We start from the raw sequence: 23,289 nt of genomic DNA, 5'->3' as shown, positions 1-23,289 counted from the left end.
TATTACGTCATGTAATTATGACTGGCATTTGAGGTGTACGGTGTCGCTAATTTGATGTTAATGTCATTCACCTTCTCTTGAATTTGCCTCTCCACCATAGCAGAATAATTGCGAGTGACATTGTGCAATTGCCTGTTTAAGCTTCTGTTTTGTCATTGTACCGCCCCTTCCCCCGCAGATACACACACGCGCACTCATGCACCCGCACATTTTTTTTTTCTTCAACAATTGTTATCGAGAAGCTCAACTTCAAAGCATGGATGATTAACAAGCTGTCTAATTACATTCATTCGTAAAAATTGGCTTATTGGCTAAGAAAATGTGATCTTCCAGGGAGCATGGCTTATCAGAATGTGGCGTATTTTTAATGGGACGTATTTTTGGGGAGGTATAATATGGAAATGCACGCGTATGTGGGACTTGCTGCAGATTTTAATACTCCCGGATTATCTGAATCAATTATTAGGTGGTGGGATTTCTGTGGTGCATTGCGGAGGCAACGGGCCATTCTTAACCAAGCCAAACTTGTTTTTTTTTTTCTTTTCGTTTGAATGGCTTGACATATTCTGTTCGACGGGAGCAGCTGTTCGGGCCTTCATCGCGAGCGATGCAGTGACAGCGTATTATTTGCCTAGATCTGCTTGCTGTCTTAGTCTGTACCTGTTTTCACCTCAGGTTCTTGTTCATATTTCGACGTGTTACTGCAACTGCGACAGGGGCGAAATTAGGGAAGAGGTCTACCCGCCGATCCAAGACCCGGACCACATCATAAAAGTAGTTGAGTGAGTATCGGCATTCTTAAACCGACGGCATTTAAAGACGCCTGTGTAAACATGCTTTGCTTAGCTCTACCTTTGGGGACTCAGAAAGGGGAAATAAAAGCCTTGAAACATTTCAGAATAGCTTTTGACTCCCTCGTTTAATTACGGTAAGACTTTTGCCGACAATAGCTTTTCTTTCATTTTTTTCTTTTTGTTTCGGCAGCTCAACGATATGGAGGGTGCCTCTGTATAGATTTTTTGCAGACTAGACCTAGAAGTAGAAACCTGAGAGGCTTTCACACTAACGCAATCCGAATAATTTGCAATGGCATGCAGCGTTTGTCTTCGTCCTTGTTCTTCTTTTTTTTTTTTGCGAGGTCGTTGAAGAATAATGTGATTAAACTGCTACTGGTTTTTTTCTGAATCGATTTGTGAATGTTGTTGCAAAAAAAAATGTACAGTAAAGATGTCATAGCATGACTTGGACCTCAACACCGAGAATTAACGATAAGCTTGTACAGCTGCTTCAGCCATATAGAAACCTCACAGTACAGGGGTTGTAAGCCGGGTACAGCGTAGTGCAATACAATTTTTTTGTTAGTGGTGTTGTTGTCGCTATTTATAATGGCCTTAAAGCAGCATCGAAATAGCACAAAGAGCTGAGGCCCGCGTCTTTCAGGTACGAGGAATCCTTCTTTTTGCTGTTTTGTTTTGACCACCGACGCCGTTAAGACTGTTGTTGAAGGAGCAGCTGTTACAGCCGATCACAGCTTGGCTGTAAAAGTTTTTACCCCGAAATGGGTCGGGTATCTTTGTGCAAAAGGCCAAAAACATAACGTAGCACTTTTCGTGGTGCCGGTATTCTTGTCAAAAAATCAGAATTGTGTCCGGCTTAAGCTGACCAAACCCCATGACGCAGTCCCAAATACTTTATTTCTTCTTTCTCCCAGCTTGCGATGTAAACTCTCCTTTATTTGACCTTGCTGGTTGAATGCACCCCTCGCCGAGCTTTCCCACTTTGAACCCGAGTTGTCGATCGCGTCCTGGCTCACCTTGCAAACCGACAGAAATGGCAGCGTGTGCCGATAATCTCTGCTTCGTTTTCAGTTGGCTTGATGAGGAGACGCTCGAGGCGTGTCAGTCCAAGCTGCTCGGATCCATGCCCAACACGTACACGTTCACCAAGGGCCTGGCAGAGACGCTCGTGCAGCGGGAAAGCAGAGGCTATCCCGTCGCCATTGTCCGGCCTTCCATCGTCGTCTGCTCCTGGAAGGAGCCCTTTCCCGTAAGACGTCACCGCTTAGGTCGTTGAATGTGGCCGTCGTGTACTAGTGGTAGGCCACACTTTTCACATTCCTTGTTAAACATCGTGGCAGAATGGCGGAAGTCTTGTTTGGTACCGTAGAGCTAGCTTAATTAAACAGCGTTAACGAAAGCGCGGGTCTTCAAAACCTCACTTTAGCTTCTAGACCAGCTTTCATTTAGCGGGTAAAAATGAGAAACGCTTAAGCAAACACTGCGAATGAAAACGTGTCGTATTGGTGTACGTTTTCGAAGACTGCCCGGTGCTTTCTCTTGAGACGTGACAGATGCTGGAGCTGAGTCCACGCTGGTGAAATGGGCAGCTCGTCTGTCTTAGACTGCAGACTAAGTCGTGGGTCGCTATACTGTATTTAGTACCGTGAAAAAGACTGGTGACTTGATAAGGTGTGATTAGCAAAGTCGCAGCAAAGGCTGCACCAGAATGGCTGTCATTTTTGGGTCGGAGAGAGCATTGCGAAGCTAGAACTAAGGCTTTAGCGCAACGTAGGGCGTGTTCAAATCTCCAAACAAAATTTTACAGCAAAGCTGTAGACGGGTTATCACCCAGCTCTCGTGACAATGTGGAACAAGAACTGGACGCCCGTGTGGAATAAAAATTGGGAGACTTAGCAGCATAAGAAAAAAATTACAAAACCAAATTCAGCGCCCTTTAACTCTGCGATTAAGGGTGATCAGCGAAGCGGTGGTATGTAATGTTAGTCGTTTTAGCGGCTAAGTGTCATATAATTTGTTTTCGAATAGGCCTGGTAAAACAACAGTTACAGCCGTTTTCTGTAACCATGCTTTCTTCCTAGGTGGCCATGTACTGACAGCAGACAGTAATTCTGTAATGTTTACAACTGCACTCTGACCTAATTAAGACAGGTAAAGGAAACTCGGCGTAATGTTAGTCGTCTTAGCTGCTATTTGTCACGATTTTTTCTGGGTACTTTGGATAACACAAAAGCCGTTTTCTGTAATACCTCCCTCATTAGATGGTCATGCTTCACTGTACAACACGCAATGTGGAAAAGACAGCTTACGCAAACCAAGCTGACACCAAGGAGGTTAACCTCCTTGGCTGACATCGACTATTTTTAACGTATGCTTCGCCTCTAAACACCAATGCATTGCTGAGAAGACATTTTTAAGGGCAATATAAGCAATCTCATATCAAATTATGGCCTTGGTACCCTTTTTACTTCTTAATGAATTGTTTTCAATACTCGGAAGGTGTGGCGCGCCGCCGTTATACGATCCCTGGTATTAGAGCGGGCGCCGCCAGGGGGCGCTATTCAGGCGCGATTATTGTCTACATCGCTCTGCTGTCGGAAGCAATCTTCTTGATTCCAGTCATAGACACCTTCACTGACGTAAAGGTCTTAGCTTCCCCTCCCCCATATCATAATTTTATGTATTACATTGTTCCTGAACACAGTCTTCCTAGCAATGCATTTGTGTTAAGAAGTGAAGCTGATCTGTGAAGTTTGGTGTAAGCTTGGTTTTTGTAAGCTGGCTTTGGCTTTCCCTCATTGTGTGTTGCGCAGTGAAGCATAGCCATTTACGGCGGGAGTATGGTTAGAGCCCCACTTTGTACTCCTCTCCAGCGCCGCTGCCTCTTTTCCGAGTCGTGTGTTAGACGCGCGGCGTCTATCTCCCCCTGCCGTTGTGCAATGCCTCGCGCTCCTCGGCGGCCACCTGTGCGGCGCGCTAGTTGCTGCGCCGGGATTGGCGTAGCCGCGTTATAATAAAACGTCATTGGCTATACCCAACAATCGTGCGTTTTAAGTATATGACGTAGAGATCGGGCCGCTGTACTTACAATTAAGTACAGCAAATCCCCAATAAAGCTAAACCCAAATAAGGTAAATCCAACCAGACAACCAGATGCACTGGACTTCCTTTCCAGGGTGTAAGGGCTCTCAATTTTTTGTCTGTTGTCTTAGGACTACACTACCACATGATGATTCAAGCACAAAGGGACCGTATGATTTTGTTTGAATTATCAGAAGTTCATGAATTATCAGTTCTCATAGACGACTCGGGGCAACATACCATCTTGTTTTGTAATGAAATATTCACACATTTAACAATAAAACACTCACACACAGTACTGAAGTGCTTTTCACACTTTCGAAACAATGAATAGAAAACTGATTTTTCCTTTCATGAGAGTTCAAAAGAAAGTTTGCGGTTCCAGCAAAATCAGCCAGTCTATTGCTTTGACACGTGTACGCAGGTTATCGGCTTTACTTGTGACTGTGCAACCGTGCAGCTAGAAGCGGCAAATGTAGCCGATATTTTCCGGCACGGGCAAGCAAAAAGTACGAATTAACTAAATTTATGTGATGAAGCAGTTTGAATTAAGTGGGGTTTAGAATGCATTGAAAACATAGCGGGCCATCCAAAATTTCTAAATTTGTTTGAATTAACCGAATTTTTTAATCAGCCGAGTTTGAATTTTCGCGAGTCCACTGTACTTGACATACTAAGACGCAAATATATTAAGCAGTGCAGTACACATGGTATCAAACCCATGTAGTCTCTGTAAAAGCTCGCCAAATTGAGTTACACCCTCAGTTACGACTACTAAAGCAGCCTCAAAAGCACGCAAGCAGCCATGTGTACAGTAGGTTACAATTCTCCGTTGTGGCTTAAAATTTGCGTTTGTGTAATGAGTTCTAATGTGCTTGTGGTAATTTTAAGCTTTACAACTCAACTGAAACCCTTTTTTTTCTAGGGCTGGGTAGACAACTTCAATGGGCCCACTGGCCTAATTGTTGCTGTAAGTATAAATTCTTGCTATTTTGCATATTTTTGCTCTGTATATTTGTGAAGTTACACTTGGCAGAAAAAAAAATAGCAGGACAATCACTCTGCGAATGGGCTACTCCTATTTTATGCAGGAGCCTAAATTGGCTTGGCGTTACAAAGCCCACTGACGGATGGAAAGACAAACACGAGAGTGTTTTCTTTCCTTGCACCCAGTTGTCATTCTTGGCGTTTTACACACAGCTGTGTAGGTATGCAATCAATGTATTACAGCAAAAGCATTCTTTTACTTGGCAGGTAGCAAATCCAGCATCGTGTGCAAGCAAGAAATGTTGCATCAAATGACTGACGGTTCAAGGAAAATGAAGTAACACAGTTAAAAACACTCCCCCCACCTCCCCGAAGGGGATCGTGTGGAAATGCGAATGCATTGGGTGCACCGATGAGTGCGCTGCGGCAAGCAGTCACGGAGAGAGGCGCGCGCTCCACTGCATTTATATATATTTTTCCGAGCGCAGCGAGCGGAGCGAGGGTACGCGGAGAGGAGAGAGAGACCCGTGCAACACGCCCGCCCCGCGCGCGAGCTCTCTCCGCCGAATGTACCCTACACAATACTACGCGACCTGTGCCTACTGCCCATCCCCTGGCACCCTATACCACCTGGTATGGGAATGCCAGCAATCCCCGTCTTTATCTCCAATCCCCAACCCTACTTACGAGCAGTGGGCGGACTGGCTGACCAGCTCGGACCTTGCGGCGCAACAAGAAGTCGTCGCTAGAGCCCGGGCAGCCAGCCAGGACCAGGGCATCCCGGACTAAGCTCCGCGATGCGAGCGCCCTCACACGCCGAGCGCGCTCCTCCTCTCCCCTTGCCCTCCGCTACTCCCGCCCGAGCTACCACGTGCTCCGGTTGCTAGGCGCGCCACAGCTGTTGCTAGGCGCACGCCGGCGAACGCACGACAACCCCCGACTAAGAAATGCATTCGCATTTAAAAGAAATTGCGTACATTTGGCTCTGCATGAGAATTAAACCAAGTGTCTTAGGACAATGGAAGCTGGATGCACTATTAGCTTCAAAACAAAACATATCTAATTATCTTCGGTTAGAACCGTGGTGCGACAAGGATTTAGGCAGTGATGCTCACCACTCGCTAGGCAGCAGAAGGCGTCCACACTTATTTATGCTATGGTGTGTGGGAAGGAACTGTGCTCTCAGGAAAATATAACTTTCCTTTTAAGTTATCGCAGTGCGATGTGTACAAAATACAGTAACATCACCTGCCATTATTGTCGCACAGTTCACTGTCCAACAGATGTTAACTGCACAATTTCGAGTGCACGTTACCTGTAATCAAGAGTAATTGTCACAAATCAGTATCGCTACCAATAACATCGTATATGCTCCAATGTCCTGTGAATGTATGATTTTGGTGTTTATCCCTTGATAAAGTTGGCATGGTTAAATAGCAGTTAACTGATGTGTTTATTGTATTGTCTCCAGGTGGCCACGGGAATATTGAAGAGCGTCTACACAAACCCAGACATGGAGACGGACTTTGTTCCCGTTGATGTGGTCGTAAACTGCATTCTGGCATCTGCGTGGAACGTCGCCATAAGCAGGTCAGTGAAGTCCTCAAAACTGTACCTCGTTGCCATGATTTCCCTTCTGAGATTGCTCTATCTCCTACCATTCTAGCCTTCTGGGAATCATTTAATGCTTCAGAGGATTCGTAAGCATACTGTATGAGAATGCAAAAGCATTTGTATAGGTTCGTCGATTGATGCCGATGCTAAACCTCCAGCTTAGCTGACTGCACGCTCACTTCAGCTACTTGCAGCAGAATCACTATCCATGCTGCTGTGAAACTTCCCTCACAGAAGCTGAAGGACAACTGACACTGCAGGTACCAGTATCAGTTGAGATAGAAGTGGTCACATGCTTTTAAGAGCACCTTTTGCAGATGCTAGATAGCTGCACACTTTGGCCAACCTTGTCAAGAAACTCGCTTGCACTAATAGCTTACTACATGCATATGTTTCTGTTGTAAACACGCAAGGCATTTAAACACGAAAGGCATTTGTCAGAAGCTCGGCGCAACAGTTAATAAGCAAAGCGATATTTTACATAAAGAAAGCTTCGGTCTTGCCACAAGCTTTGTAAGCATGTATTCGAGTGGCCATGAAGGCAAAATACTACAACTCTGTTTGAATTGAAAGAACAAGCCTTTGGTAACTTACCCAACTTAATTCAAACCCCCAAAATCCTTTTTTAAGCAAAAAATATAAGAAATATTTATAGCATTCACATTTTTCACCACATGAAACCAGCATTGACATAATGAGGATTAAACTAAAGTGACTGTCAGAGCGTTGACTTCACATTATCATTCAAGTGGTACAAACAAATGAAACTAGAGGCTTCACTACAGACATCTAGTCATACTTCTAGGCAGTGACTTTAGTCGGTGACTAAAGAAACAAGAAATTGCAAGAAACAAGCCCTTGCTACATAATGAACATGTGAGAATGTGGCTAATGAGTCCCCACTGTTTCCTCTGTCTAGCATCGTTGGTAAATATTACTGTTAAAACTGGCACCATTGTGATTAAAAGGAAGCAGTCTTCTCAAAGAACCCATCTTTATAATCTCTGGATAGTGGGTTCAGTGTACAGTATAACCTCGTTACAACAGACTGTGATAGTGATCGTGATTTGTCTGTTGTAAAAGTAGTATGAACAATCCAAACCCAAGATTCCGTTACTATTTAAATCAATTCGTATTTAAAGCCTACAAACTTAGGATGATTGGGGTTTTTTGGTGGTTTCATCTTTCTGCAATATTATAAAGCACGTCACGAAATCACATGCATGTGCCTTCTTACATTTACTGTGCTTCTGTTGTATGGCAGCCTCTGTCCATTTTTACATTCACTCTTACTATTATTACTGCGCTTTCACTTCTTCAACCTACCTACATTTGCATTTCCATTGTCTCCACATGAATATAGGCAAAGTGCAAGTTGATGCTAAGCTTAGAGAAAATATAATCCCCATTCTATATTGTATAACGGCCTGTATTTTTTTTTGTTTGTTTCAGCTATGACAACTTATTATACACATCTCATCTGCTGCACTAATGTTGCTAAATTTCAAATTCTATCACTTGACTTCCACGACATCACACACACACATACTGCAAATGTATAGCTTTATGCACTTCACCGTACTAGTTTTCGGCAAGCAAACTGTTTCACTTCAACTGATTCACAATTTCTGTTAATTGTATCAAATTCTTTTCATTTGTTCACCATTGTAAATTAGATTAACACACACTGAAAACTCATGAAACGCATGAATATTCCGCTGTAGAGGTGCAAAGATGGACTTGCTAACCTTCAGGCTAGTCTGTTATATCCAAATGTAAGTTGTAACAAAATCCACAGTAAAAAAGTTTAATCAATGGCATAAATAGAAAGCTGGACTAAGCTTCACAGATCGGTATGTTGTATTCGAATATCTGTTGTACGCAGATCTGTTGTAACAAGGTTACACTGTATTGTTGCTATGGTTAGGGCACACTGATGGAGCCAGTGTTGCACTTGCGTCTTGGCAACCGGTCATGAATGGGAGTTACGATGCTGCACTGCACTCTAGAACTGAGCAATTCCACTGGTTCAGTCCACTCAAAGGCATTGTAAGAGTGTTGGCCCTGAGCCCACGGTTGGCAGAAAGGTGGCGAACTGGTGGTGGCTCGCTTGTGTTGCGCAGTCCAACGGAGGTGCGGGTGATCCAATGTGCCTGTAGCGGTCGCTCGCCACAGCTCCGCTGGAAAGACATGAAGGACATCCAGGAGTCGTTGATGCCCCAGCTCTGCTTCAAGAGCGCCATCCGCTACCCGGACGTGAGCCTGCGGAAAAACATGCTGGTCCACAGGACTTCCATGTTCCTCCAGCACTACGTGCCGGCCTGCATCGGAGACGCCGTGCTCACCTGCGTGGGGAAGAAGCAGTGGTACGCTTCGCTTTTCCCAGCTTAATCACGTGCGTGTTCCCGAGACTAGCCTTGATGCACTCCCCCACTTTTACAAGAGCGCGTTGCTGCGCAAAGAATGCCACGGGTTGGTATGAAAAATTACGTCTCGGAAAACTTTTGCAGGTTTCGAAGTGAAAGCTTTGTCTCACTATGAAAAAAGGCTGGGTCAGGGTTGTGGTTGTGACCAAAAGATAGTCGTAAAAAAAGCTGTTCCACTCAACGTGAAAGCTGTCGGATGTGCAGAGCAGTGATACGCCATAATGGGCTGTAGCGCCGTTATCCGCTCACTGCTACCACCCAATGCAATTCAAATTTCTCGCCTTCGCAGTGCTCGCGCGCCCCCTGTCTGAAACTGCGCCAGCGGGAGTTCTGTTCTTTTTGTGCTTGCTTTCCCTCCCGCACGTGCCGGCGTTGCACTGCCACTTTTTTTCGCTTACTATCGTAAAAAACAACCCTACGAGCGTTCCTAACAAATGAACGCGGGCGCTGGCGGTTAATTACGTATATTTTGCCTCAAATGTGACTGCAGTTTTCTTTGCGCTGAACAAAGCGGAGATGTATGACAAGTACCAACGGTTCACGGGTTTCGAATGCTTATGACTATATAAACCACTTGGCTTTCAAAGCCTCTGTGGGACGCCACGACGACAGCCGCCATGACAGACCACCGTGGGGCTCTACTTGGGTCCAGCGAGCGAGCTACAATGACAAGGCGAGCCCCAAAGGTGCTTTGCACTATATGGGCACTTTAGCACGTGTACTTTCAATGGAAAAATGTGGCAGCCCTGTGGCACCCTATTGCAGCATAATTGGCTCAACTGCAGTGGTACCTCCTCCTGCTGAGCTTTGCACTCTTGCCACTCCCTCCCCCAGGGATGCAGCAGTCACTAGTGAGCCAGAACGCTTCGGCGAGCACACGAAAACGTCCTTCCAGCGACAAAGACAGGAATAACAGCTTTGAAAGTCGTTTCAATCGTAGGAACAACTTTTGCCTTCAAAAAATGTGCTTCATAAAAAATTTAACCAATCGTTGTGACAGTGACGGAAATAAGTAAAGATGCATGGCTTTATAACTGACTTTTTCTATGCATTATTGACAAACAGCGAAACTGTGATCATCATATTTGTAGACTTCCGAAGTATGGCAGGCTCAGTGTCACACAAGGGGCAGTCTTGTTAATAGTTGTTTCAGTGTGTTCCATTTAAGGTAATTAGAAATACCGGGTATAGGAAACTTGTGACAAATATCGCTGTGCGAGTTTGGTGATGTCGAACTATTTGGTGTAACGAACTTATCATGTCACTTTTTGTAGTTGATTGCAGTAAAAGCTTGTTAATTCCAACTACCAAAAGGAGGTCACCTGACTTGAAACTAAGGAAAGTTTGAACTAACGAAAGCAAAGTACAAAAGACGTACGCCGCGATTATGGAGCAGTAGAGCGCTTGTCAGCAAATGAATGCTCGAAAAAGGACGTGATTGAAGCCTGCCTTTCGAACTTGAAGGCGAAAGCCAGCACTTTTGGCTTTAACGAGCGAACGTTGCGGAAGGCATCCTTTTCACGTACTCAGACTGGCGGCATTCTATCCATCCATTAATAACGAGCAATGGCCACACGGGTGCTTCGTCGACCACTTCTTCATGAGCACTAGCAGGGACAGGTTCTACGCTTCTGACCTCAGAAATTATGCCATCTGTCAGCACGTCCAACACCCTGAACTCTTGTTCACATCGGCGAAGATCCGAGAGAAACTTTTCCAAACGTCCGTCATGGAGGTTTTAGATGCCTTTACCTGATTCAACCTCTCTCCATTGTTTTCTTCTTTCCAGAGGCAATGTCTCGTGTGTAGGCAGTGGGGCCATTTCTCAGGCCATGTGCCAGGTTCCAAGCTGCCAGCGGGGTGTTGCATAGTACAATCTACCTGTGGCAAAGGCCCCTCGCGTTCAAATTAACAGGCTTTTCAATACATAGGCTTCTACAGAGACTTGGTAGAACTAAATTGTACAGTTCAAATTATCCATACTGCTGAGCATGAGGATGTGGGTTCAATTCCCAGCCGCGGCGGCCGCTTTTCTGATGGCGGCGAAAGCAAGAACACTCATGTGTACGAGACTTCGGCGCACGTTAAACATGCCCAGGTGGTCAAAATTAACCCGGAGCCCTCCACTAGGGCGTGCCTCATCGCCTGCGTTGCGTCGGTGCGCTAAACCCTATAATCAATCAATCAAGTTATCCATAAATTCAAATTAATGAAGTTCGAATTAACAAGCTTTCACTGTATAAGCGTGTTTGCCTTTAGTAACGGTGGTAATACTAGTGGGATGGCTGCCTATCATGGATGACGGAGCATTACAATTTTGTTTTTAAACAAGCTTCAGTCATATTTTGTATAAGAAAGTGCTGCAATGAATGTTTTTTCTTTGAAGGTTAGTCAAGACTTACTACAAGCTGGAGATGCTTCTTGAAGCGCTGTCCTACTTCACAACACACCAATGGAAGTTCGAGACGAACAACATGATGTCCATGTACAACCAACTTCCCGAGGACGAGAAGAAGGTACTTGTGAACCATTCTAATTAAAAAGGTCTCTCATTTACTCCAATAATAACATCAAGCAGAACAACACGTGCTGTTTATATACGGAATTTGGAGCCAGGATGGCAAGTTGGGCGAGTTGGTTAGGGACAAGAGAGAGAGAGAGAGAAAGACAAACGCAGCGCTGCCGTCTCTGTGCAGTGCTGTGTTTGTCTTTATCTGGTCCTAGTTCTTCGTGAGCTAATTTTTTGGGTAGGAATTTTGAACCTCACAATTTCCCTGTATAGCTTTCATCCCTCCTCACTTGACACTGCGGGTTTAAGGGGATCATGGCTCTTAAAACAATTTTCTTTAATTTTAAAGTAAACTCTGTGTAACTTGCCAGACTTGCTGCTTTTTTCCCACTGATTTCAAATATCATTATTTTTTAAGTCAATTAGTTAGCAATACAATTAGAGATAATTAGTCATTTTTGGAGGAACAATAGACAAGACAGTGCTACTCACAGCATTGTAATCATTATATTTTCCAATACTATGAGCCATGGTGAGTGCAATAAGAAAATCGGTCTTTTGATGCACCTCTTAGAATTAATTTTACAGCTCATTAAACTTTAGTGGCACCAGAGGCAAGGAACCATTTTCGAATGCCCATTTCAACACCAAAGTTTAATGAGCTGTAAAATTAGTTCCAAGAGGTGCATCAAAAGACCGATTCTCTTTTGCACTCACCAGGGTTCATAGTATTGGAAAATACGATTACAGTTCTGTGACTAGCACTGTTTTGTCTATTGTTCCTCCAAAAATGACTAATTATCTCTAATTATCTTGGGAACTAATTGACGTGGTCAAGAAATAGTGCCATATTTGAATCAGTGGGGGAAAAGCAGAAAGACTGGCAAGTTTCACAGAGTTTACTTAACAATTAAAGGAAGCTGTTTTAAGAGCAATGTCCCCCCTAAAAGGAGCTTTTTTGACCTTTCTGGTGTTGTCATGGATATAGCTCTCCTGATGTACTCATCATGAACTCAGTGATGGTTTACCAGATCCGTAACTTCAAGCACTGGTTGTTTGTGCTTGTAAGACAATTAGCCTGCATGGCTTGCCAACTGAGGAATCGGCTAACCTTCAAAGTGCATGTCTGAACAATTACAGTGCAGATTTTAACTAAATTTAAAATCTGCACTAAATTTAAAATCTGACGCAACAATTACACTGGCGATTTTGCAGTTCAAGTGGGAACTTTTAAGTATATTCATTGGGGATTAAAATGTTTGCATTGGGGACGAGGTGGGTCACTCACTTTGTTTTGAGTTATTTGAAATCTTCTTTTATCAGTACAGATAATACTGAAATCAATGTGAGCAAGCCATTGCATCCGGGATGCTAGCAGGGTCATCTGGTAGAAAGAAAAGAAACTTGTCCAAGTGGCACATTTTCTGTGCCACTTTAGCGATCTCAGCATCGTTACGTGTGCTGTAGACCAGCTGCTTTTGTAGTGCCCCTCTCGAAATTCTCATTCTCCTGGTTGTGGTGATGGGCACGAGGTCGCGGGTTCGATTCCCGGCCGCGGCGGCCGCTTTTCTGATGGAGGCGAAAAGCAAAAACGCCCGTGTGTACGAGATTTCGGCGCACGATAAAGATCCCCAGGTGGTCAAAATTAATCCGGAGCCCTCCACTACGGCGCGCCTCATCGCCTGCGTTGCGTCGGCGCGTTAAACCCCACAATTAATCAATTAAATGGTTGTGGTGATGGCGCCTATCTCAACGCCAGCTCCACCAATAGCTGCCACGGCTATTCAGTGTTTTCACGTGCCATGCTTCCTCGCATATATTTCATAATAGACATGGAGACGAATGTGCCCGATTGCGTGCTTTCTTAATTTCCTCGGGATGATAAGAAGAATTAGGAATAAACGCCACGGACTTGGTGAACGGGAGGCTACACGGCTAGTACAAGCTTTTATTGTATCGCGTATCATCTACGGGACGGCGTACCTCCGACTCACCAAGGGCGAGTTAGAAAAACTAAACATTAAATGCTTGCTAGGTTTGCCCCCAAACAAAAGTGACAACCTTCAAAAAACAACGTCCGGCCCTATTCTTCTGGCAAACTTCACATGCCAAACCAGCTAAACTGCTGGCCAACAAATGGTTGGGAATCCGAGTATATGAGGACCTGATGCTATGCCTAACTTTGAAATCCAACGTCAACTGGTATCGGCGGCATGACGTACAATGAGCTTGGCTTTGCGTGTCATGTTGTTAGGATAGGTGGGCTACTTAATGCTAGGCTTGAATATAGGCCTAACAACGGTGATTGGCCAAGGCTGTTAGTCATAGTAATATGTAGAAAGAGGAAGGAAAAGATGCAAGGAAAAGGTGTGAAGCATGCTGATGAAAAGGCAAAAAATTAGCTCACAAAGCTGAGTGAGTAGTCGCACTATGCATTCTCATACCTGAAAAGAAGAGATGCTCCTCATAGTTTTTTGTTATTATGAAGTAAATGTTTTTTGCTTTTTCGTTTGCATCCACTTCCTGACTGCCTGACGTGAGGGTTTCAAATTTCATCGCATATGGTAAAATCACTGCCGGGCAAAACATTTATTGAAAAATTCTGAAGAGGAACAGTGCAGGTGGTATACAAATGAAGGAAAGGAAGTAAGGTCACTCCAAAACCATTTTCCTGTGGAGTTTTTTCTTTCTGCAGGGTTTCACTAATGTCTTGTTTTGCAGATGTTTTGTGGATCCAGTCCAGGTGAGCCAGTAGTTCTCATCACTTGCTTCTTTCCTGCTCGCACAGGACTTCAACTTGGACGTGAGCACAATAGAGTGGAGGCCTTTCTTCTACCACTATGCGCTGGGAGCAAGAGACATTCTTCTCAAAGAGGACCACTCCAAGGTCAAAAGTAGGAACTTCCAGAGGTGAGAGCATATTCATAGGAAAGATCAATGTTTTTGGCTGGAAATTACGAGGAGGATGGTTGCAAGGGGTTGAGGGCTTGAAATTTTTTCTTTTTCCTGCCTTGTTTTGCTTAACTTAACTTATTTTATTACATACGACAGACTAATGAAGGTCAAAGTAGGGTGAGCATTTACTTAAAAAAATGCAAGACAGAAAAAATACCAGAATAGGATGAAATGATGCAATCAACTCGTGGGAAGATGGGGTGAATTCTTTTGTTCATCAAAATATATGAACTGAGTACCAGAAAAGCACTATAACAACCCCGAAAATAAAACTTGGGCATACTGAAGTGGCATTAGATGAACGTGCAGGTTTTATATTGTCAAAATTCACAAGGCTTAAGCCATGTGAAAACTATTATAAAACCGAGTTCAAGCCTTGGCATTTGCGTACCATTAGATGGTTCGTTGGAAAGAAACGTGTAGCAGCAGCAAGTGCTGTCAGTAGGCATAGGAAGCGTATGGCTACTTTCCAGCCAAAATTGAAAGTGTGGCACGATGTGCCCCATATACATAGGGTCATTTAGATATTTAATGAAGATTCTTACATATTTATGCAAGTGCTTTACCTTACCTTACCTTACCAAAAATATCTTAACCACAACTGCATTTGTGCACTGTAGAGGAAGCCGAATTCAAAGGGGCTTCATAGGTATACATGAGGAGTGTTATAGAGGTATTTATTATAATAAAGGCCCCACAAGGCCTTTTTGTTTTGATAAGACTGTTTGTACTGCCGCTGGAGCCCACTGTATGCCTAGCATTGCATGTGTGTATAGTTGTGAAGCTGACTCTACAGGATTCGAGCGTACCGTGAATGTTCGGTAATTCGAACTTTAATAATTAGAATTTGTGGATAACGTTAACGGCGCTATTTGGTCCGGCAAAGTCTCCATGAAAGCCTATGTATTAAAAAGCCTGTTAATTCAAATGCGAGGGGCCTCCGCCATGGATAATTTGAACTACGCGACACTGCGCCCGCAGCTTGCAATGGGGCCTGAGGCACGGCCAGAGAAACGGCCCCGCTACATCGCCTCTGGAAAGTAGAGAAAAACAGAGTAGTTAAATCAGGTGAAAACAATCTAGGACCCCCTAGCGGAAGTTTGGAAGGAGTTTCTTTGCCGTCTACGTAGATGGCATCGTTTGTGAGGTCAGAAGAGTAGAACTTGTCGCTGCCAGTGACCACGAGGGGTTGCGGACGAGGCAACAGTGTGGCCATCGCTAGGAAGTATTGTCCGGATGAGCTGCCACCCGACTGTTCTTCTGTTTTCGAGTGCACGAAAAGGGGGCCTTCTGCTACATTCACTTGTTAAAAAAGTGCTTCACTTGTGCTTGTGCTTCAAAAGTGCTTGGGCTTCACTTTCGTTAGTTCAAACTTTCATTAATTCAAAGTGAGGTGACATCCCCTTGTAGTTCGAATTAACGATGTTTTACTGTGTAGCAGTCAAGCCCCTAATAAACTGACTTCATTTTTGTAAGGTTGTCCTTCCCACGTTAGTTTTGTGAACTGCAGTGAAGCATCGCGACACCTGACAAAACAGTAATAAAAACCAGACACGTTGGATATGTTGAGGTGTAGGTGCGGAGATGAGCGGCTGAAAACATGCTGACACATAAACGGCAGTCCCCATTTGTGAGTTTTGCAAATCTGTTGTGTAGTGCTACAGAACTGAGATGGATGCAGTCGCCTTGGTTCAAAATGTGTGAAGCCTTCTTGTTTACCATTACTTATAGCACCCTAATGAATTGGCTGAAATGACATCCTTTCACATAAAGAACACTCCACCCATTTGTACTCAGGATGCAGGATGGAAACAGATGTAAGAAGTAACTGCATTTTATCTCTCTCGTTGGACTGCGAAGCTGTTACACATGCAGGACAGAGGTGTAAAGACTGACTGTAGACATGGGGAAGCAGCACAGCTCTTTCCATTACAAATGCCTGGTTGCGTGTTTCCAAACACTTCACTGCACAACGCTCCCGTGACATGTGTGATGTCACTGCGCGTGCTATTCTACTGAGCTGCTGCTAAAACGTCCGCACCATTCGGGCTCCGCGGCCTTGAGGTAGAGTTCCGGGAACTTGCACTGATGGCCTGAGTTCGAGCCTCAGAGGGTGTGCATTAATTTTTTTGCAGCGAATATTTTTTTTCAGATTAACTTTATTTTCTTATTGTGGAAGAACTCAATTCTCTGTTAAATGGCGATTTGGTATGTTTTACATCGCTTGAGGTTCGGGGCACAGCGTATGGCCAAGCTTAACGCTTCTGTATTGCATGAAGACACATGTCCCCTGGAGTGCTGTGCAGCGAAGCGTTTGGAAATGCGCTTCTTGGTTTTTGAGCAAGACACCTCTCGAGGAGGGCCAGATGCGTTTTGCAAAGTGTTTCACACCGATTTATGCAGTTGAATCACGTGGATGCAGGCATACATGCAGATGCACACCTTAATTCAATTTACCCACTAATGCTACTAACAACGGTTCAGCATATTGAAGCAATGTAAAAAATCAAAGGAGAGAGATAGAGAATGGTCTTTAATGGTACTGGTGACGTTATCCTTGCAAAGGGGCCTAGCTTGCTACACCTGAAAAAAATCAAAGGATAGAGGGAAGGAAGTATATACACTCAAACCTCGTTATAACAAAGGTGAAGGGGAGCCGTAATTATTTTGTTATGTTCATTATTTCATTCTATCAATTATAACAGTTCACGGCAATGTATGCTCAGTTCGGTGCACAACTATAAGCATGCAAAGAAGGAAACCGCCTCGCGGCCCACTTATGAGACCGAAGTTGGGTCACTTATGCGACCGAAGCTGAATAGAAGAGAAATATTTTGGTTGCTCAACGCACACACTGCCAATTTTACTGTCCCGCAAGACATAGCTAGAAAACGTCTGTGACGCACCTTTGTTTGGGACATCACGAGCGAGGCTTCTTTTAAGCGGTGGTCAGTGCATTGATGTCGTTTTGGCCGACGCCATGGGCGCCGAGGAAACTCCGTAGCAGATCGACCTCATTGAGCGCCTGCGATGATGTTCGCACGTCGAAAGTGTGTGCATGTGACACCACAGCGTCTTTATCACTTTGGCGACATCTATGACAATACACACCACACCACAGCGTCTTTGGCGACATCTATGACAATAGCATGGTCGATCGGGTCCTCTGTAGTAACGCCTCGGCATCAGCGTTCACCTAATCACGAAAAAAGTCATTTGCCGCAACAACTTCAGCATCATATATTGCGACAACACCGGCATCGCCCGCCCGCCCGCTAGCTCCGCCCCGCTGGCTGAGCGAGAGGGGTGGTTCACTTGGTCGCGCGCGGCGGGGATGAGCATGGCCGTGAGGTCGACGCGGGAGCTGTAACTGCCGTGCCGAACAAGTGTTGAACTCCACGGAATACTTCACGCACGGTGGACGGGTTTTTTAGAGGGAGGGAGACTAATTTAATTCGTTATATCTATTAACAGGTCAATTTTACTTCGTCATCTCCATTTTTTTTATATTCCGTCATGTTATAATTAGGCTTTAGTGCATAGCGCTGTCATGCCTTTGTTCCCTTCGTTCGTTTTTTAGGCTGTTTGAGTGTGGTGGACCTAGTACTGCTTCCAGAAATAAAACTTCCCTGTTGTTCGGGTTCTTGGCTCTTTTGCAGACTGTACGTGATGAAGCAGGCGACGAACGTGCTCTTTGCCGTGGCCGCTTGGAAGCTTCTGGACATAGGCCCGACCCTGTGGCGATTGTGGGAGTACGTCGCAGACACCGTGGCACCCAGCTTCGCGGGCTGACGGCTTGGCCGCCGCCTGGGCCCGTCGTCCCTGAGCCTCAAGGCAGTCCCCGGACCAGAGCGCCAGCCCCGGCCGCAACAGCAGCAGCAACCACAGTGGCAGCAGCCCCAGGCTAGCGGGTGCCATCCCCAGGCTGGCACCGAGGCTAGCGGACGTTTGCCCGCACTTTGCGGAAAGGGCGTCGCCCGGACCTTCCCTCATCAGTCCCCCTTGTCATCCCCCGGCCCCGCCATCTTGTTTTACACATGTGTACATATGGACGGTGAACAGTATTTGCCCGTGTCTATGCACATTGCTTTCCCATGTCCCGGAGTTTTTTTTATATCTTTATACATATGCATACGTAAAGGATTAAATGGCAGATCAGATGAAGAAAACAGAGCAACGGCACCGATACGTCATTCGAGGTTAGCAAAGGTGCGGTGAGCGTCTAAGTGTGGCCCGTCAATCTTGGCCGTCCAAAGGCAATTGCGAACAGGGGAGCACCGGATGAGACAAGCAGCCTGTCAGGTGTTCACCCACTCTTTCGTGGGTCAAAATAATTGGGGCGTGCAAAAGTTCAGGGAAAAGCTCGGAATAAAATTCGTTGCTATTTTTGGAGCAAGGTGTGGCAGGAGTCTTGGTAACTCTGGACATAGTGGATCTAGTGATGCTCTTCTTACGTTGGGCTGTTTTGTTAGAAACAGTGGCAAAAAAACTCATGTTCACTGTTGATTGTTCTTGGGAAGCTCAAGGTTGGAGCTCCTGTGTACTCACCTGATATGTTTTGTCGTGTGATATGAAAGGCATGCAGGGCTGTGTTATTGAAGACACGTGACAAGCGCCTTTGTCATATGCTGTTCAAGAAAATGTTTTCGCCACGCAGTGCCTTAGAAGGTTGTGCCTGTCTGAAGCTGCCAACCATCGCCTCTCTAGGTTGCAGCAAGAGAAGTTTTTTGTTGTTCGCTCATATAGTTTCAGTACGGCTAATCAACCTGCTGCTTTGCCACACGAGTAGCCGAGCTTCCAACAGATGTCAAGAAATCTTCATTTTTCTGGTTGTTTTGTAGGTTTGTGAGCGAAACAGCAGTAGTATGCGAGCACCAGCAAATATGTTAACTCTGTTAGGCTGTGACATCCTTTTCTGTTAGAAATTCGGTGCATATATGGCTTCAAGTGTGCAGTCTTACTGTTAAATCAGCAGCAACTACTTACCCTAATTCAGCCATTTTGGCCCAAATTTTTAAGACAGCGTTTAATTGCATCAGTGGCTACATTTCAACTCAGCTGTTTTTTTTTTTTTTCATGGTAGTATTCACTCTCATCATTGTTCGTTTTTCCTTACGCTTTGTCTTCGAGTTAATCTTAAAGCATCACTTTGTAGTGTCATACCAGGAAATGTTGTGCACAAGTAGTCACTCGTAGTGATGAATGCATTAGCTGTCATGTTTCTTGCTTCCTGGATGGCATACTTTCCCTTGATATCTTTTTTTTTTCATTAAACTCCTGTTATTATAGCCTGAATTGGCACTGAACTGGATGTTCGCTGCTCGTGCCAATAAGAAGTGGGCTTTATGTCCTGAGTTGTTTTATTTCGATGTGGTTTGAAATTTCTGACCTCCTTCATGCCATCTTGAAGGAAACTGAAGTAGGGCCAGAGGATATCGCAAAAGAAGCGAGTATCCAGTGTTTCAAGAGGGTTTGTGTAATTAGCATTGTTGACAAATGCATCTGCTGCAACCACACCTGAGTTACAATAAAGGTACCTTTAATACTTCAACTGTGTTTTCCTGATGATGTTACTTTCACTACGAGGCCCCATATATCTTCCATGGCCAAGTACATACACTTCGTGTTTCATTTGAAAGCGCTACTACTATAGTGCCCCACCTGATAAGCTGTCCCCCTATCTTTGGGTGCTGATGCGCACTTACGCAAGCAGCATTCCATACTGCTACCGTTCGTTTACATTCATGTCTTGTGTCCGTATAGAACAATTATTTATCCAAATTGGAACTGGTATTGGAGTAGTAATCATTCTTAATGTGAATCCAACGTTGACAAATCTCCAATGAAGTAGACGTCCTCGCAGGCATTGTCAACTAAAACTCAACAACAGGGACGCCGCCAAAAGGAGTAGATTAAAGCGCTCACTACATCCATTCAAGCCGTCTGAACAACCAGAGGATGTCACAGGTATCAAACTAGTAAATAGGACTGCCAAGCACTTTCCCGTGCCATCCTTTTATTTCTCATCCAAATTTTGCACTTTACACGTGTGAAATGGACTACCAAAGTCTATTTTAATCATTTGATGCCCAACTGGTAGCTCAATTATATTGCTGTACACAGAATTTTACCACGAAAGAGTCAGGCGCCTAGCCAGGGTTTTTTTTTTTTGGGGGGGGGGGGGGGTAAAGTTGTTCTCAAGCCAAACCCCCCCCCCCCCCCGCCCCCCCTTCCGCCCTCTGACAGAGCAAAAATCGCGGTAGTCTGCAAGCGTCTCTAAAGGAGACAAAATACATCTTTGGTTCAATAAATAGACTTCAATGTCCGGATAGCAATGATACCAATCTTATTGCAAGCTTCAAACAAATAATCGAGATATTAAAGAAAACCTAAGAAGCAGTGGCGAATCCCTAGCCGCTTTCCGGCAATTTCTCTATGGCGTCACAGGACCCTGTTGGTACGGTTGGCACCCAACGACCTAAACCACCGCCAAAAAACATGGTCGCGCGATTGTTGAAGAGCCTCTAGTTCAATTGATCCTTTCATGTGAATTTTAACGTGCTGCTGACACACTCATAACTACGTCTTTGTTCTGGCCTAAACTACATCACTCCTGCCGATATTACGTCACTGCAGCACGAAATTTGCAATTTTTTTATGTGTTGCATTGCTTCGGTTGAAAAACGTCTTCTGTGACTGGAATGGAGCTGAGTGAGTCACCAAAAGCTAGTTCTTTCAAATTCAACGAGGTTGTATTCTGTCTTTAAGTGGGCTTTGTAAGGTCTCGCTCACGATATTGGTATTTATTATGATGGTATTTTAGTGCCAGGTGACATTGTAAACGGGGAAAAAATCCGCAGACCACGTAGTGCAAATCTGCGCCCGTGATACGGGACGTACACTGCACGCACGGGCACCTTGTGCAGACATTGCATTAAATGACCCTAATTTCATGTGATTACTTGCTTTATTTAAACGTGGCTGGTATGATGAGTGTGACATCCGCAATAAAACGGCTAGACCATAAGAATGAGATTTTTTTTATTTAGTTGCTGTTGTCCAAAATGCAGAAGATTTTTTGCTTGTGAGCATTTTACGCCCTTACAGCAGCTTTCAGTGTAAGGCCAATGGAGCTCATTTTGTGCAGCCTATATCGAATCTATGCACTTACGTTATGTGTAGCGCTGATCTGATCTTTAAGAAGAAAAAAACGACAGGCTATTAATTATGCATACGAGAAGCGTTATATCACTACCAATAATTTCAGCAAATACCAAACATAAACACATGTAGACATCACGCACAAGAACTGCGCTGTTAACGGCGAAGATTACACGAACATGGTAGGATTAGCCTCATGCAAAGCGGAATAATTCAGCCATCGGTATTGTCAAGCCATGTCAGTTGAAATTTTCGCTTGTTTTGATTCTGTGACGCAGTCCACCTTGTAGCTTCTAAGGACGCCGGGCGGACATGAGAAGCTGGTGCTTTGTAGCAACGTCATTCTGGTTAACATTTCGGTACAGCCCAAATGTCGACTCTGCTGTAATGAGCTCCCCCTTGGTGTTAGATGCGACGCATCTCTTTGACTCGCCTTGTCCCTCCATCCACCCGCAGTCCGAACGCCTCTCCCCCATTCTCCTCGCCACGCCAGCTGCGCGGTAACGCCGCTCTCACCGCAGCGCCATCTTGCGTTAGCGCTCGCTCCCCTCGCCATGCCAGCTGTGCGTCAGCGCGCGTCAGCGCGCGTTAGCGCGCGTTAGCGCTCGGTTAACACATGCGCATGCGCTACTCTCTCTCATTTCCCTCATCGTTAACGCGCGGTACATATAAACGCGATAACTGCGCCGCTCCGCTCAGTCGCTCCACCGCCGCTGCTCCGATGACATCCGATGACCACCGATGATTTGAATGGAGACTAACAGGTCTGCTACCGCGATGGTCGGCGCAACCGTAACAAGCACCGCCCAGATGCGTCGCATCACCCCATGGTTTCCCCCCGCGGAAAGATGTGGTCAATTTTTTAAAATGCTTGCATTATTCTCTGTCAAGCTTTTGCTTCGTGCATAAATGCCCTATAGCCTGCCTGAAGGCAGGCTATATCCAGTAATCCAGTAACTTTTCTGGGGCGGCCATCCCCTTTAGTTGTAGCAGAGTCATTCAAACTCTGGTTGTAGGTACCACTCCTCGATAAGGTTTGAAATTTTGTCGCGAGATCTCAGGAAAGAATTATTACGAGTTCGTATACCATTCTGGTTTGAAACATAATGAAAGTACATACTTTTTAGTGGACGTGCGCTGCTTTGTTCAGCCGAGTACACACTTCCGGTTTTAAAGCTAAATGATAAAACAGCATGGGCGGGAATGTATAGGACGCATAGGAATTTTGTAGTTTTGGTTAGTGACACGAGAAATGGAAATTATGTTGGGAAGCTCTTTGGTCCACCAGAAAACGGAGCATTGGTCAGTTGTACAGAACCAGCATGACCTTCAGGCGTGGGTCGATGCTCGAAACAAGTTAGCATTTTGTTGTCCGCAGGGCACCAAGAAAACATGCGTAAGAGCATGGTCCCGCGTACATAAATGCTACAGACTACCGTGTTTCAGCACGAAACGGACAGTAATAGTACAGTTATGGCACTGGCTTGGTTGATAGCGACCGTGATGTTCAAGCTGAAGCATGGTTTCAGGCTACGGCATAATATATTGGCAAAAAATTGCAAAGTTTTCAGTGATAATTCCTGTTTGCGGTGATGACTCCACGGTCATTTTGGTTACGTAAGTAATGCTGACTGTTGCTCAAAATCTAGGCACAATCACATCAGCCCGCACCCGTATGGGGTGGCAGGGGGAGGGGGGGAGCGCGGAAGTGTGCTGGTGTTCTTGAAAGGGCCTGTGGTCTGTAGCCTGTTTTTTTTTA

General features: G+C 45.0%; 1 protein-coding gene across 1 annotated transcript in view; it reads left to right on the top strand.

Moving 5' to 3' along the window:
- LOC144174630 (putative fatty acyl-CoA reductase CG5065) overlaps positions 1–19,920 on the top strand; it is a 50,970-nt gene extending 31,050 nt beyond the window's left edge. The window contains exons 5-12 of the mRNA XM_077703410.1: positions 676–782; positions 1,869–2,046; positions 4,804–4,848; positions 6,337–6,455; positions 8,603–8,845; positions 11,292–11,421; positions 14,203–14,324; positions 18,029–19,920. Coding sequence (XP_077559536.1) covers positions 676–782; positions 1,869–2,046; positions 4,804–4,848; positions 6,337–6,455; positions 8,603–8,845; positions 11,292–11,421; positions 14,203–14,324; positions 18,029–18,161 — 1,077 coding nt within the window. The 3' untranslated portion in view covers positions 18,162–19,920. The remainder of the gene's footprint in view (positions 1–675; positions 783–1,868; positions 2,047–4,803; positions 4,849–6,336; positions 6,456–8,602; positions 8,846–11,291; positions 11,422–14,202; positions 14,325–18,028) is intronic.
- Positions 19,921–23,289: the final 3,369 nt, after the last annotated feature.

The sequence above is a fragment of the Haemaphysalis longicornis genome, unplaced genomic scaffold, assembly GCF_048455015.1.
Source record: "Haemaphysalis longicornis isolate Haplotype H1 unplaced genomic scaffold, Haemaphysalis longicornis Haplotype H1 scaffold_3, whole genome shotgun sequence".
Taxonomy (NCBI): Eukaryota; Metazoa; Arthropoda; class Arachnida; order Ixodida; family Ixodidae; genus Haemaphysalis; species Haemaphysalis longicornis.
This window is presented reverse-complemented; position numbering and strand designations above follow the sequence as displayed.